Source organism: Phycodurus eques, chromosome 8, assembly GCF_024500275.1.
Source record: "Phycodurus eques isolate BA_2022a chromosome 8, UOR_Pequ_1.1, whole genome shotgun sequence".
In the NCBI taxonomy this organism is placed as follows: domain Eukaryota; kingdom Metazoa; phylum Chordata; class Actinopteri; order Syngnathiformes; family Syngnathidae; genus Phycodurus; species Phycodurus eques.
The window spans coordinates 3,449,663-3,463,601 of NC_084532.1; the positions used below are offsets into that span (position 1 = coordinate 3,449,663).

At 45.5% G+C, this 13,939-nt stretch overlaps 2 protein-coding genes across 6 annotated transcripts in view; one reads left to right on the forward strand and one right to left on the reverse strand.

Annotated features, from left to right (window-relative positions):
• tbc1d7 (TBC1 domain family, member 7) overlaps window positions 1-12,969 on the forward strand; it is a 35,145-nt gene extending 22,176 nt beyond the window's left edge. For all 4 annotated transcript variants that reach the window (XM_061683312.1, XM_061683309.1, XM_061683310.1 and 1 more), the window contains 4 exons: window positions 525-662; window positions 5,573-5,718; window positions 11,261-11,390; window positions 11,480-12,969. In XM_061683312.1, coding sequence (XP_061539296.1) covers window positions 525-662; window positions 5,573-5,718; window positions 11,261-11,390; window positions 11,480-11,566 — 501 coding nt within the window. In that variant the 3' untranslated portion in view covers window positions 11,567-12,969. The remainder of the gene's footprint in view (window positions 1-524; window positions 663-5,572; window positions 5,719-11,260; window positions 11,391-11,479) is intronic.
• Window positions 11,694-13,939, reverse strand: part of phactr1 (phosphatase and actin regulator 1) — a 44,223-nt gene continuing 41,977 nt past the window's right edge. For both annotated transcript variants that reach the window (XM_061683308.1, XM_061683307.1), the window contains one exon: window positions 11,694-13,447. In XM_061683308.1, the coding sequence (XP_061539292.1) occupies window positions 13,432-13,447 (16 nt within the window). In that variant the 3' untranslated portion in view covers window positions 11,694-13,431. The remainder of the gene's footprint in view (window positions 13,448-13,939) is intronic.

Below are 13,939 nucleotides of genomic sequence, written 5' to 3' on the forward strand. Positions count from 1 at the left end.
GTGCTTGAGTTTAAGAGTAAAGCCGCTGAAATCAAGGACTCTTATTTCATTCCTGTAGCAACCTTCAGACTATGAGACTTTTCCTAAATTTTACACATAAAAAGAGATGTGGTATCTCTGTACGAGACAGAAATAGTTTGATTATAATGTTAAACGTAAAAAGTGAGCTAAACCGGAAGCAACACAGGCATCCCTTCCGGCATATTCTTTTCCTAAATTAAGTTTTTATCCAAAACCAATATACGCTACAGTATGAAACTATATTATGCGCACAATGGCTCATATGCCGAGACAAGGACACGACGATATTGAGGCACTTCTAATTTCACAATATCGTGAATATTGTGAAATATGACAATTTTGTATGTTTTCCTAGCTTGCCCGTGACTCTTTTTGAGTTGCCTCTGGCAATCGGGAACCGGTAAACCTTGCATTGTCAACAGATTAAAAGATGGACAAGAAAACGTACTGCTGGTTACGAAGGTTCCAGTGCTGGACATACACACTGTGTTTGTGGTTTTCAGGATGAAGAGAACGAGGACTTCCTGTCCATCAGTCAAGCAATGGAGGAGATAGTAGAGGATCCCGTTGACTGCTACTGGCTCATTAAAAGTTTTATCAGTCAGTTCCACACCAAGTTTGGAGATTCAATTCCTCATCTTGTAAGTGTTACGCCATTGACAAAGAGTGCATTTACACTGCTGGTCCAAGTACCCTATTCCAATTTATTTCCTTAATGCAATTCTAATTACATGAACAGTTGAAGTAACACACAAGTGTAGCTCAATTCATATCATAGTTTTATTTTTTATAATTTGATCATAGTTTATACCTTCCAAAATCCCTAAATTCGTCTCATGAAATGAGATAATATAAACAATCAAAATGATTTTTGATATGAATTAGGTAGAAATAGTCCTTCTGAAAAGTATTTGTGTTAAGAGAATGTATATACAAACGAGGGGCAGTGTGGTGCATACAATGAGATTTACAGTAACAAAGATCGTACAAGTTCGCTTGAATATTATTATAACTAGTTTTTCACTGAGTTTGAATAATATATGCCAGACAGTATTGTTATATTGCCTGTTTGTATGTATCCGATCCAATCCTTGTCTTTCTCCTGGCATCGGACAGATTTTTTTTTTCTTTCTCAAAAGTAAAACGAGCCTTTTTTGGGGGGGGAAGTCTCTTCCTGATTGGTCTGTCGTGAACACTGACCTTAACTGAGGCAAGGGAGGCCAGCAGTTCTTTTGAAGTTGTTGTGAGTTCCTTTGTGTCCTCCTGGATGTGTCATTGCTGTTTTCTTGGGGTCATCTTTGTAGGCCGGCCACTCCTGGGAAGGTTCACCACTGTTCCATGTTTTTTCCATGTGAGGAAAAAACATGGAACAGTGGTGAACCGGCTCTCCCTATGATTCGCTGGAATCCAATGGCTCTCCCTATGGTTCGCTGGAATCCTAAAGCTTTAAAAATGGCTTTTGTAACCCTTTCTAGACTGATAGATGTCAATTACTTTATATCTTGACTGGTCTGGAATTTCTTCGGATAGTGTCATTTTGTTGCAGCTTTTTTGTATCATTTGGTTGACTTGATTTTGTCAGGACAGATTCTATTTGTGATTTCTTCATTGAACAGGTCTGGAGATAATCAGGCCTGGGTGTGATCAGTGAAAATTAATCAATTGAAATAATCAATGTATTAGCCACAATTCATGATTTAACAAGGGCGATAATTACCTTTTCTTTCTTTTCTTTCAGGCCAGGTAACTGAATGTTTTTTTTCCGTTCATAAATGTAATCACAATTTAAAAACAGCCCTTTTAAGTTCACTTGGGTAACATCTTTCTGATCTTGACGTGTTTAATCTTAAAGTGGGGAAACTGTGCAAAAGTAAAGCAATTTGAGAAGGACGCCAATACTTTTTCATGGCACTGTACATACGTACTCGGAAATATTTTTACCGTATTTGTCTATTTACTGCGGGTGTTTTTAAATGTTTAGTTGTGTTGTTTGGGCAGAAGCGGGTCTGTATGGGTCGCCATTGGATGTATTTCGATGACGTCAAGCTCGCGTTGCTGGGATATATCTATCGATGCATTTATGCTACGTATGTATCAGTATCCAGTATGTATCAGTATCCAGTATGTACTGGAGTTTTAGCCACATTTCGAAGAAGCCTGCTTCCGAGCTAAGGGGATCCTATTTAATAGGTTGTTTTCGCTTTAAGCTTCCATGACTCCTATTGCCTCTTGACAGCATCCATCCATCCATCCATTTTCTACCGCTTATCCGGATCGGGTCGCGGGGGCAGTAGCTTTAGCATCCGAATCAGATGCCCCAGCCACCACATCTGGCTCCTCTCAATGCGGAGGAGCAGCGGTTCTACTCTGAGATCCTCCCGGATGACCGAGCTTCTCACCCTATCTCTAAGGGAGAGCTCGGACACCCTGCGGAGGAAACTCATTTCGGCCACTTGTATCCGGGATCTCGTTCTTTCGGTCACGACCCACAGCTCGTGACCATAGGTGAGGGTAGGAACGAAGATCGACCGGTAAATTGAGACCTTCGCCTTTCGGCTTAGCTCCTTCTTTACCACAACGGACCGATACAAAGTCCGCATCACTGCAGACGCTGCACCGATCCGTCTGTCAATCTCCCGTTCCATTCTTCCCTCACTCGTGAACAAGACCCCAAGATACTTGAACTCCTCCACTTGGGGCAGGATCTCATCCCCGACCTGGAGAGGGCATGCCACCCTTTTCCGACTGAGGACCATGGTCTCAGATTTGGAGGTGCTGATTCTCATCCCAGCCGCTTCACACTCGGCTGCGAACTGCTCCAGTGAGAGTTGGAGCTCACGGCTTGATGAAGCCAACAGAACCACATCATCAGCAAAAAGCAGAGATGCAATACTGAGACCACCAAACCGGACACCCTCTACACCTTGGCTGCGCCTAGAAATTCTGTCCATAAAGGTTATGAACAGAATCGGCGACAAAGGGCAGCCTTGGCGGAGTCCAACCCTCACCGGGAACGAGTCCGACTTACTGCCGGATATGCGGACCAAACTCTTGACTCCGGTCATACAGGGACCGAACAGCCCGTATCAGGGGGTTCGGTACCCCATACTCCTGAAGCACCCTCCACAGGACTCCCCGAGGGACACGGTCAAACGCCTTCTCCAAGTCCACAAAACACATGTAGACTGGTTGGGCGAACTCCCATGCACCCTCGAGGACCCTGCCGAGGGTGTAGAGCTGGTCCACTGTTCCACGGCCAGGACGAAAACCACACTGCTCCTCCTGAATCTGAGATTGGACTTCCCGACGGACCCTCCTCTCCAGCACCCCTGAATAGACCTTACCAGGGAGGCTGAGCAGTGTGATCCCCCTGTAGTTGGAACACACCCTCCGGTCCCCCTTCTTAAAAAGGGGGACCACCACCCCAGTCTGCCAATCCAGAGGCACTGTCCCTGATGTCCACGCTATGTTGCAGAGGCGTGTCAACCAGGACAGCCCCACAATATCCAGAGCCTTTAGGAACTTCGGGCGAATCTCATCCACCCCTGGGGCCCTGCCACCGAGGTGCTTTTTAACTACCGTGGTGACCTCAAACCCAGAGATAGGAGAGCCCGCCTCAGAGAACCCACACTCTGCTTCCTCATGGGAAGGCGTGTCGGTGGAATTGAGGAGGTCTTCGAAGTATTCTCCCCACCGACTCACAACGTCCCGAGTCGAGGTCAGCAGCGCCCCATCCCCACTATACACAGTGTTGGTGGTGCACAGCTTTCCTCTCCTGAGACGTCGGATGGTGGACCAGAATTTCCTCGAAGCCGTCCGGAAGTCTTTCTCCATGGCCTCACCGAACTCCTCCCATACCCAAGTTTTTGCCTCAGCGACCACCAGAGCTGCATTCCGCTTGGCCAGCCGGTACCTATCAGCTGCCTCAGTAGTCCCACAGGCCAAAAAGGCCCAATAGGACTCCTTCTTCAGCTTGACGGCATCCCTCACCGTTGGTGTCCACCAACGGGTTCGGGGATTGCCGCCACAACAGGCACCGACCACCTTATGGCCACAACTCCGGTCGGCCGCCTCAGCAATGGAGGCGTGGAACATGGTCCACTCGGACTCGATGTCCCCAGCCTCCCCCGGAACATGAGCAAAGTTCTGTCGGAGGTGGGAGTTGAAACTCCTTCTGACAGGGGGTTCTGCCAGACGTTCCCAGCAGACCATCACAATACGTTTGGGCCTGCCACGTAGGACCGGCATCTTCCCCCACCATCGGAGCCAACTCACCACCAGGTGGTGATCAGTTGACAGCTCCGCCCCTCTCTTCACCCGAGTGTCCAAGACATGTGGCCGCAAGTCCGATGACACGACCACAAAGTCGATCATCGAACTGCGACCTAGGGTGTCCTGGTGCCAAGTGTGCACGTGTGGACACCCTTATGCTTGAACATGGTGTTCGTTATGGACAATCCATGACGAGCACAGAAGTCCAATAACAGAACACCGCTCGGGTTCTGATCGGGGGGCCGTTCCTCCCAATCACGCCCTTCCAGGTCTCACTGTCATTGCCCAGGTGAGCATTGAATTCCCCCAACAAAACAAGAGAGTCCCCAGCGGGAGCGTTCTCCAGCACCCCCTCCAAGGACTCCAAAAAGGGTGGGTACTCTGTACTGCTGTTTGGCGCATAGGCACAAACAACAGTCAGGACCCGTCCCCCCACCCGAAGGCGGAGGGAGGCTACCCTCTCGTCCACCGGGGTGAACACCAACGTACAGGTGCCGAGCCGGGGGGCAATAAGTATACCCACACCTGCTCGGCGCCTCTCACCGTGGGCAACTCCAGAGTGGAAGAGAGTCTAGTCGGAACGTCTCGACCTCACACACCAGCTTGGGCTCCTTCCCTGCCAGAGAGGTGACATTCCACGTCCCTAGAGCCAGCTTCTGTAGCCGGGGATCGGATCGCCAAGGTCGCCGCCTTCGGCCACCGCCCAGCTCACACTGCACCCGACCCCTATGGCCCCTCCCACAGGTGGTGAACCCATAGGAAGGGGGACCTACGTTACCCTTTCGGGCTGTGCCCGGCCGTTACCCTTTCGGGCTCTGCCCGACCCATGGGGCCCGGCCACCAGGCGCTCGCCTTCGAGCCCCACCACCAGGCCTGGCTCCAGTGGGGGGCCCCGGTGACCCGCGTCCGGGCAAGGGAAAACGAAGTCCATTGTTTGTCGTCATCATTTGGGGTCTTTGAGCCGTGCTTTGTCTGGTCCCTCACCTAGGACCTGTTTGTCATGGGTGACCCTGCCAGGGGCATAAAGCCCCAGACAACTTAGCTCCTAGGATCACTGGGACACACAAACCCTTCCACCATGACAAGGTGACGGCTCAAGGAGGGGTCTTGACAGCATAAAGTCTGAATTGTGTCACATACACATGCAGTGTAAATCCAGCCTAAGTTCCGGTTTGTAGCTTTTTATGTCCACGCATGAATCAGGGAAGCAGAGTCTGTGGTGTGCCTGTGGATTGTCTTAATAATTGGCTGCCATTCTGTCCCATCTTTGCTGGTGTAGCCAAAGAGCCTCGAGCATTACTTGAGTCAGGAGGAGCCTGGGCTGCTGAGCCATTTGAAGAACAGCGGTGCGTTGGCACAACTTCCATACAGCCTCTGGTTCAGGCGCTGCTTTGCTGGCTGCCTGCCTGAATCGAGTTTGCAGAGGTGAGTACATGGTCCGATGCTTGATCTGCCCTTTCTGGCAGTGATTCATTTGTACATTCATCAATCAATCCATTTCCTACTGCTTGTTCAGGGATATGGGTGAGCAGTAGCATATCCCAGCTGACTTTGGGCCAAAGGTAGGATACGCCCTGGACTAGTCACTAATCAATTGTAGGGCTTCATTTGTACAATTAAGCACCAAACTGTTCATTACCTGTCAATGTTATGTAAATGTTTATACAGTGATTAGGTATCTTCTGGCTGGAAATGGCTCAAGAAAGCAACAAAAGACTTACGAATTGTCCTAAAGAATATTTTTAACTAGTCCTGGTTATGTTCTGCCTGTCACCTAAAGTCAGCTGGGATAGGCTCTCGCTGACCTACAACCCTAGTAAGGGCAAGCAGCATAGAAAATGGATGAATGGATATTCGCAATTTAAAATGTTTTTTTTTGTACAGTTTAAAAGTTATTCCTATCCCTGATAATTTTGAGGAAATTACCATTCTGAAGAATCCTGGTTTGTTTCACCATTATAAGGATATTCTAGAGCAGTGGTTCTTAACCTGGGTTCGGTGAGGCAGTCGCAGGGGTTCAACGGAGGACTCTACACACACCGTGTGTGCGTGCTTGCATGAATCCGTAAAAGCCTTTTTACAATGCATTTTGAATGCTGTGTTCATGCCGTTCAAAATGCAACGCTGCGTCAAGGTGGGCGTTTACCATTGCGGCGCTGCGCCTCGAGTTGAAATTCTTTGTTCTTTTTTAAACTATCTTTATTTAACAACATTTCAATGACACACTTGAGTTAATAGCATTGCTGTGGCGTCAGACAGCGTATCCAATAATAAAAAAAGCCCAAAAAATTTACTCTTACCTATGAACCCTTTTCCAGGATTGTAGAAATAACAAAGAAAAGGAACAGATTTTGTTGTGAATTTTCACTTACCAAGGGGAATGGCAACAGCAAACTTCACATTCACTTACCGTTAATTTTCATTGAACTTAATTATTATTATTTTTTTTTTTAATTGAAATTCAAGTTTTGTTGGTTTTGTTCTTTTAACACAATGATTTTGTGTGTAACTGATGTGTGGTTCATCTTGTGGATGACCTGGATGACTGAGAATCTACAATACAGACAATAAAATATATACCTGTGTATATATATACCACGGCTAAGAGACTCCTATGATGAAAAATATAAGTGGATCGAGGTTTCCCTTGCCCGGACGCGGGTCACTGGGGCCCCCCTCTGGAGCTAGGTCTGGAGGTGGGGCCCGAAGGCGAGTGCCTGGTGGCCGGGCCTGCACTCATGGGGCCCGGCCAGGCACAGCAACTTACGTGGGTCCCCCTTCCCATGGGCTCACCACCTGTGGGAGGGGCCATAGGGGTCGGGTGCAGTGCGAGCTGGGCGGTGGCCGAAGGCAGGGACCTTGGCGAGTCGACACACCTCTGCAACATCGCATGGACATCGGGGACAGTGCCTCTGGATTGGCAGACTGGGGAGGTGGTCCCCCTTTTTAAGAAGGGGGACTGGAGGGTATGTTCCAACTACAGGGGGATCACACTCCTTAGCCTCCCTGGTAAGGTCTATTCAGTGGTGCTGGAGAGGAGGGTCCGTCGGGAAGTCGAATATCAGATTCAGGAGGAGCAGTGTGGTTTTCGTCCTGGCCGTGGAACAGTGGACCAGCTCTACACCCTCGGCAGGGTCCTTGAGGGTGCATGGGAGTTCGCCCAACCAGTCTACGTGTGTTTTGTGGACTTGGAGAAGGCGTTCGACTGTGTCTCTCGGGAAGTCCTGTGGGTGGTGCTTTGGGTACCGAAACCCCTGATACTTTTATGGACAGAATTTCAAGGCGCAGCCGAGGCGTAGAGGAGTGATCTCCAACTCTCACTGGAGCAGTTTGCAGCCGAGTGTGAAGCAGCTGGGATGAGAATCAGCACCTCCAAATCTGAGACCATGGTCCTCAGTCAGAAAAGGGTGGCGTGCCCTCTCCAGGTCTGGGATGAGATTCTGCCCCAATTGGAGGAGTTCAAGTATCTTGGGGTCTTGTTCACGAGTGAGGGAAGAATGGAACGGGAGATCGACAGGCGGATCGGTGCAGTGTCTGCTGTGATGCAAACTTTGTATCAGTCCGTTGTGGTAAAGAAGGAGCTAAGCCGAAAGGCGAAGCTCTCAATTTACCGGTCGATCTATGTTCCTACACTCACCTATGGTCACGAGCTGTGGGACGCTGCTCCTCCACATCGAGAGGAGCCAGATCAGGTGGCTGGGGCATCTGATTCGGATACCTCCCGGACGCCTCCCTGGTGAGGTGTTCCGGCACGTCTGACCGGGAGGGGACCCCGGGGACGACCCAGGACACGCTGGAGAGACTAGGTCTTTCGGCTGACCTGGGAACGCTACGGGATCCCCCCGGAAATGCTGGATGAAATGGCTGGGGAGAGGGAAGTCTGCGCGTCCCTGCTAAAGCTATTGCCCCCGCGACCCGACCTCGGATAAGCGGAAGAAAATGGATGGATGGAGTTTGAAATAAACGATATTTTATTTTTCAGATTAGGAAAGGTTTCTTGAACTCCAGATGAAACTGTATCGCCAACAAGGTTGAAACCGTATCGCCAACAAGGTTAAGAACCACTGCTCTAGAGCATTTTAAACAATTATTAATAGTTTTCAAACTTTTCCCATTTAAACACTGTACAACTACCTAAGCTCTGGTTGAGTAACTCTGGCTTACTCTCCATTCCAAACACCAAACTGCAAAGGTTTGGTGTGGTTTCAGGAAACTTGACTTGTTTTACAATAATAAAAATGGTTAAGGGCACTTGCACTGATGATTTTCTTAATGAGGAAACTGCAGAGATGTGTTACAGTAAATAATTTTGTTAATTTTTAAAATTCTAAATATGTGTCAGCGTTTGTTTCTATACGAAGAGTTGTTTGTCCTCTTATTTGGGGTTTTCAAGACATTTCATAATGAAAGAGGCCCCATAATGACCAATGTATGAACCCATATCTAATTTGATTTCATTCCACGGCCAAAGTTGAACCAAGGCAATTGAACCATTCTTGATTTTTGAAGATAGTTCACGTTTCATCCAAAAGGCTTCTTCATTTAAAATTTTTGGGTGAGGAGATTCCTTATTTCTGCCTGTGTAGGTGTGTTCCTTGGGGGTGGTCAACAATAAAGTAGTGTTGTTGCCCAGTGTGAATAGTGAAAATGACCATCCTGCATACCAGTCAGTCGTTCACTCGTCTTGTGGCAAAACAACCCGTTACAGCCACTCTTCGCGTTGAATAAGGCGATCTTTGGGGGAAGAGATGTCAGGACATTGTTATATGCAAACGATAGGTGATGTCTCAAACCTCCTCCTCTGTTTTGAGAGGGCATTTGTAGTTTGACATAGATGGCTTCTTTTACACCTCTTTCAAACCAGCGGTCCTCTCGATCCAGAATGTGGACGTTGTTGTCTTCGGAGGAATCCCTTGTTTAGTGGTCAAGAACATGTCAGCGTTGTTAGTGTTCAGTAAAACACATTACAGTATAATTTCCACACTACGTTGACTAAACTTTTGTGTTGGGGACTCGGAGCTCTAATTTCATAGACAGGTCATCTGCAGCTTGGCGCAAATGCTGGTGAATCCTGATTTTTGTGCAAGCACAAGGCTCACTGTGCGTTTGCCAATTTTGCAGACCGATGTGTGATAAGCTGTGACTTCCAGTGCAACGAGGGTGTGTCCTTGGTGCTGCGATCGGCGAGGTGAGAATTTGGTGGCAGGAAGTCTGCGTAAACGTAAGCCTAGTCAGACAATGTCAAAATCTTGGCGTAGCTGGTTTAATGCAATTTTAGTGACTTTGATTAGTGCATAGGCAGACATATTTTCACGCAAAATCTCACGATACATGGCGCCATTCATTCTATCCTTTTACCGACTCAGACTTCCTGGTCCCTTTTCAGAAAAGCAGCCCCAAAGTATGATGTTTTCACCACCATGCTTCACAGTAGATATGGTGTTCTTTGGATGCAACTCAGCATCCTTTCTCCTCCAAACACAACAAGTTGAGTTTTTACCAAATGTTCTATTTTGGTTTCATCTGACCATATGACATTCTGCCAATCCTCTTCTGGATCATCCAAATGCTCTCTAGAAAACTTCAGACAGGCCTAGAAATGTACTGGCTTAAGCAGGGGGACACGTCTGGCACTGCAGGATTTGAGTCCCTGGCGGTGTAGTGTGTTACTGATGGTAGCCTTTGTTACTTTGGTCCCAGCTCTCTGCAGGTCTTTCACTAGGTCCCTCGTGTGGTTCTGGGATTTTTGCTCACCGTTCTTGTGATCATTTTGACCCCACGGGGTGAGATCTTGCGTGGAGCACCAGATCGAGGAAGATTATCAGTGGTCTTGTATGTCTTCCATTTTCTAATAATTGCTCCCACAGTTAGATTTCTTCACACCAAGCTGCTTACCTATTACAGATTCCTTTTTCCCAGCCTGGCGCAGGTCTACAATTTTGTTTCTGGTGTCATTTGACAGCTCTTTGTTCTTGGCCATAGTGGAGTTTGGAGTGTGAGTGTTTGAGGTTGTGGACAGGTGTCTTTTATACTGATAAGGAGTTCAAACGGGTGCCATTAATACTGGTAATGAGTTGAGGATAGAGGAGCCTCTTAAAGAAGAAGTTACAGGTCTGTGAGAGCCAGAAATCTTGCTTGTATTCTTGGTGACCAAATACTTACTTTCCACCATAATTTGCTAATAAATTCTTTAAAAACCAGACAGTGATTTTATGGATTTTCTTTTCTCTCATTTTGTCTCTCATTGGTGAGGTATACCTATGATGAACATTATAGGCCTCTCTCATCTTTTTAAGTGGGAGAACTTGAATTGGTGGCCGACTCAATACATTATTTTCAAATCATGCCAATGGTCTGCACAGCTATGGAGAGACATACAAAAGATTGGGGGGTGGAGCTAGCTACATAAGGCCCACGGACATTTAAATCGCCATCACCAGCTAATTCACATTGTCTGTTGCCACATCGGGCAAGAGCAGTGACAACGCACGTATTGCTGCAATTATGGATCATCCTCTTCTGCACAGATGTCTCCATGAGAGACTGTCATTGCGCCACATTTAAAGGGAATGAGAGGAGCTGCTTTAATTGGTGCCGAATTAAGTCTGCTATAGACATACCCATAATGGCACAGCCCGCCCACTCTCGGATCCCCCGGGTTGCGCTGGTCCTACGAAATTACTAACCTAACCTGCCCCTGGCGCAGAGTTGTGCTGTCCGCTGCACTGGATTTACACTGGTCACGAAAACCGGGCCCTTGGGACTTTGGTGTGGAATAGTTACATTTTCTTCCAGGTTCAGTTAAGTACTGTTGTAGGCTACTTTGTCCATTATGTATGTCCTCAGTCTGAATACCTGTTCTATATGTATACGCTACTAAAGTACAATATGGATTTAACTCAACGTTCACCGTTTTCTATTTTCTCATAAGCAACTGACATACTATATGTATGAATGTGTTTTAAAGAGTGTGGGACAAGGTGATCAGTGGCTCCTGTAAGATCCTGGTGTTTGTTGCCCTGGAGATCCTGCTCAGCTACAAGATTATGTTGCTGGGTATCAGCCGACCAGAGGGTGTAGTCAAGTTTCTTTGCAATGTGAGTGAACTATGCTGTGCGCCAAAATGAACATTTCACTCCCTAGCAAGCCCACGACTTTCTTGCCTCACCGTGTGTTTCCCTTGCAGATACCGCAGGAGAACACAGATGTCATCGTGACTAAAGCTATTGATCTATGGCACAAATATTGTGGCACCCCCATACATGCCATGTAAACTGTGAGGGAAATCTGTTTTATCCAGAGAGACTCCCAAACTGGACTGTAAATGACTTATCCATCATCAGTGTCTTGTTGCTGATAAAATGAGAAATAACTTCAAAGGACACTGTAAGCAGCTAGAGGAGCAGGTGAGAATATTAGCGTTTAAGAAAAGAAGCTGCCAAAATCCAATTTCTTTCTTTAAGAAACGCCATACATCATAGAAGACAATAAATACATGCAGTTGTTCTGCTTAACAAATAGTCACTTTCTTTGTTATTTACAAGTCTTATAATTCTGCACATGCAAACAAGTAGCTTGCATATGCACGCACCCACACACACACACACACACAAAATCACACAGATGCTCTTACATACAAACATACCGAGCAGTTGTCCAAGTGATCAAAAATTCAGATATCACTGCAAACAATATGCTCGACACAAATACAATTGCAACAGTTCTGTTTTTGCTCATATTTCCCACAAATTGAAGTAGAGGAAATAGTGTAAGATTTTATACTTGCAAACCAAAGGCTTATTTCTGTCAAATTTGATTCACAAATGACAAATTGTGTCTGTCCTTGTTAAAGTCTGTATTGGGAGACCTTTAAGTTTTCTAAAATTGGGGAGATGGTAAATGGCATATTGCACAGGTTGTCCTGACTGCTAACAATGAAAGACAACTCTGGTCTTTTTATTGTGATGATTTTTAGGCACTTTCCTGTGCAATAACCACATACATTACATCATTTTGAATTGTCTTACCTGCCAGTTATATGAAGTGCTCTTTAATAGGTATATTAAATGAATCCAAGAGCTATAGCATAAGCTTTTGTTTGGCATATACTGTAGTTAGACAAAACAAAGACAAAAGTGTTGCACGGATATTTTCAGTAAGTGTAAAATCATTGTAAGGTGTTCATATTGGCATGTTTAACGTTTTTTTTTTCCTGTGCATACAAATGCTGTATTAACTAAAATATGTATAAATAAGGTGTTGTAAACACAGCTGTAGGCACAGTGAATCAGAGGGTAACTGAACTGTCAACATGAGACATTGTGGGATGCATTCAAACTCGACTGCTCCAGTCAAGTTGCTTTGGTTAAAAGTAGGGAACTAGAATCCGGAAGGTGTACAAGCTTCTGAATGCATCCCATAAACAAATAAAGATGAATCTGAGAGTATTGAGCTGTTGATTGATGAATTTGAAGACGTTCGATTTTCAGAGTGTTGGGTGAAAGTTGAACTCAGCTGGAAGCTATGAAAATGTTCCCACAAATACAGATATAATAGATGTCTTCCCCCCCCAATTGTATACAGTATTAAAGGTCACCATAGTCCACTCTAGTCTGTGTGTAACACCCCTAGTCCATTGCACATAATCAATAGTTTCATTCTGCTTGAATATAGAACATGATCAATGTACCCTGTCACAATTCTCAACATAGTGCAATTTTAACATCAGAATAGAATTGTTGCTAGCTGCAAAGAGCCATGTGACCTGAAAAATATAAGACATTAATGGAGCTATACATAAATCTGTTATTCAATAGGAATAAAAAAAAAATGTCAGTCAAATAAGTCTGAGACTGAATTAGAATTTACAAATGCGTAATAGTTAGTTTTTAAGACCAGTCTTCCTCAAATACATCAAAATTGGCACATATTTGACTTGACAAACATGTCACGTTTGTTGATACAAAATTCATTTTTAAGTCTGAGTAAGTCTAAAAACTGTACTGTAACGAGATTCACAGAGAAAGAGTTGCCAGGTGTGTGGTCTGTGGGAAGTGATCACAAAAGAAGAGTTCTGCAGCAGAGAGCGTTCTGACCACTGGTCGTTTGTGCGGGACTATCAACCTGGCCAGCATTCCTTTATGGCCTATGAAACCTGCAGAAGAAATTCGATAGTTAAAGTACATTTACATGTGTTAAAATGGGGAAACAAGTCTTTTTCAACTGACACTTTCTCTTCCTAAGTGGCACAATTCAGATGCTGTAAATTAGCAAAAGAAGAAGAAGAAGGGAAAAAATGCAATCAGATATATCTAGGCCTACAAATCAGGCTTTGATAATACTGTTGAAACCACATATTTACATACAATATATAAAAAGACATCCACTTATTCTTCTCAGTGTCTGAGATGATTTCAGATTAAACTTTTCCTGTTTTAGGTCAATGAGGATTACCATTATTTCTATTTGCTAAATGTCAGAGATGTTTTTTTTTTTTTTTTTTTTATACAACTTTTCGCTTAAATGTAATTAGTATTTGGTTCCATTGGCTTTCAAATGTATCATTTTGGCATTTATGGTATGGTAGCATAGTCAGTACTCAATACATGTGGAAAATTCAGCGGGCCGAAATTACTTTTCCAAGAGT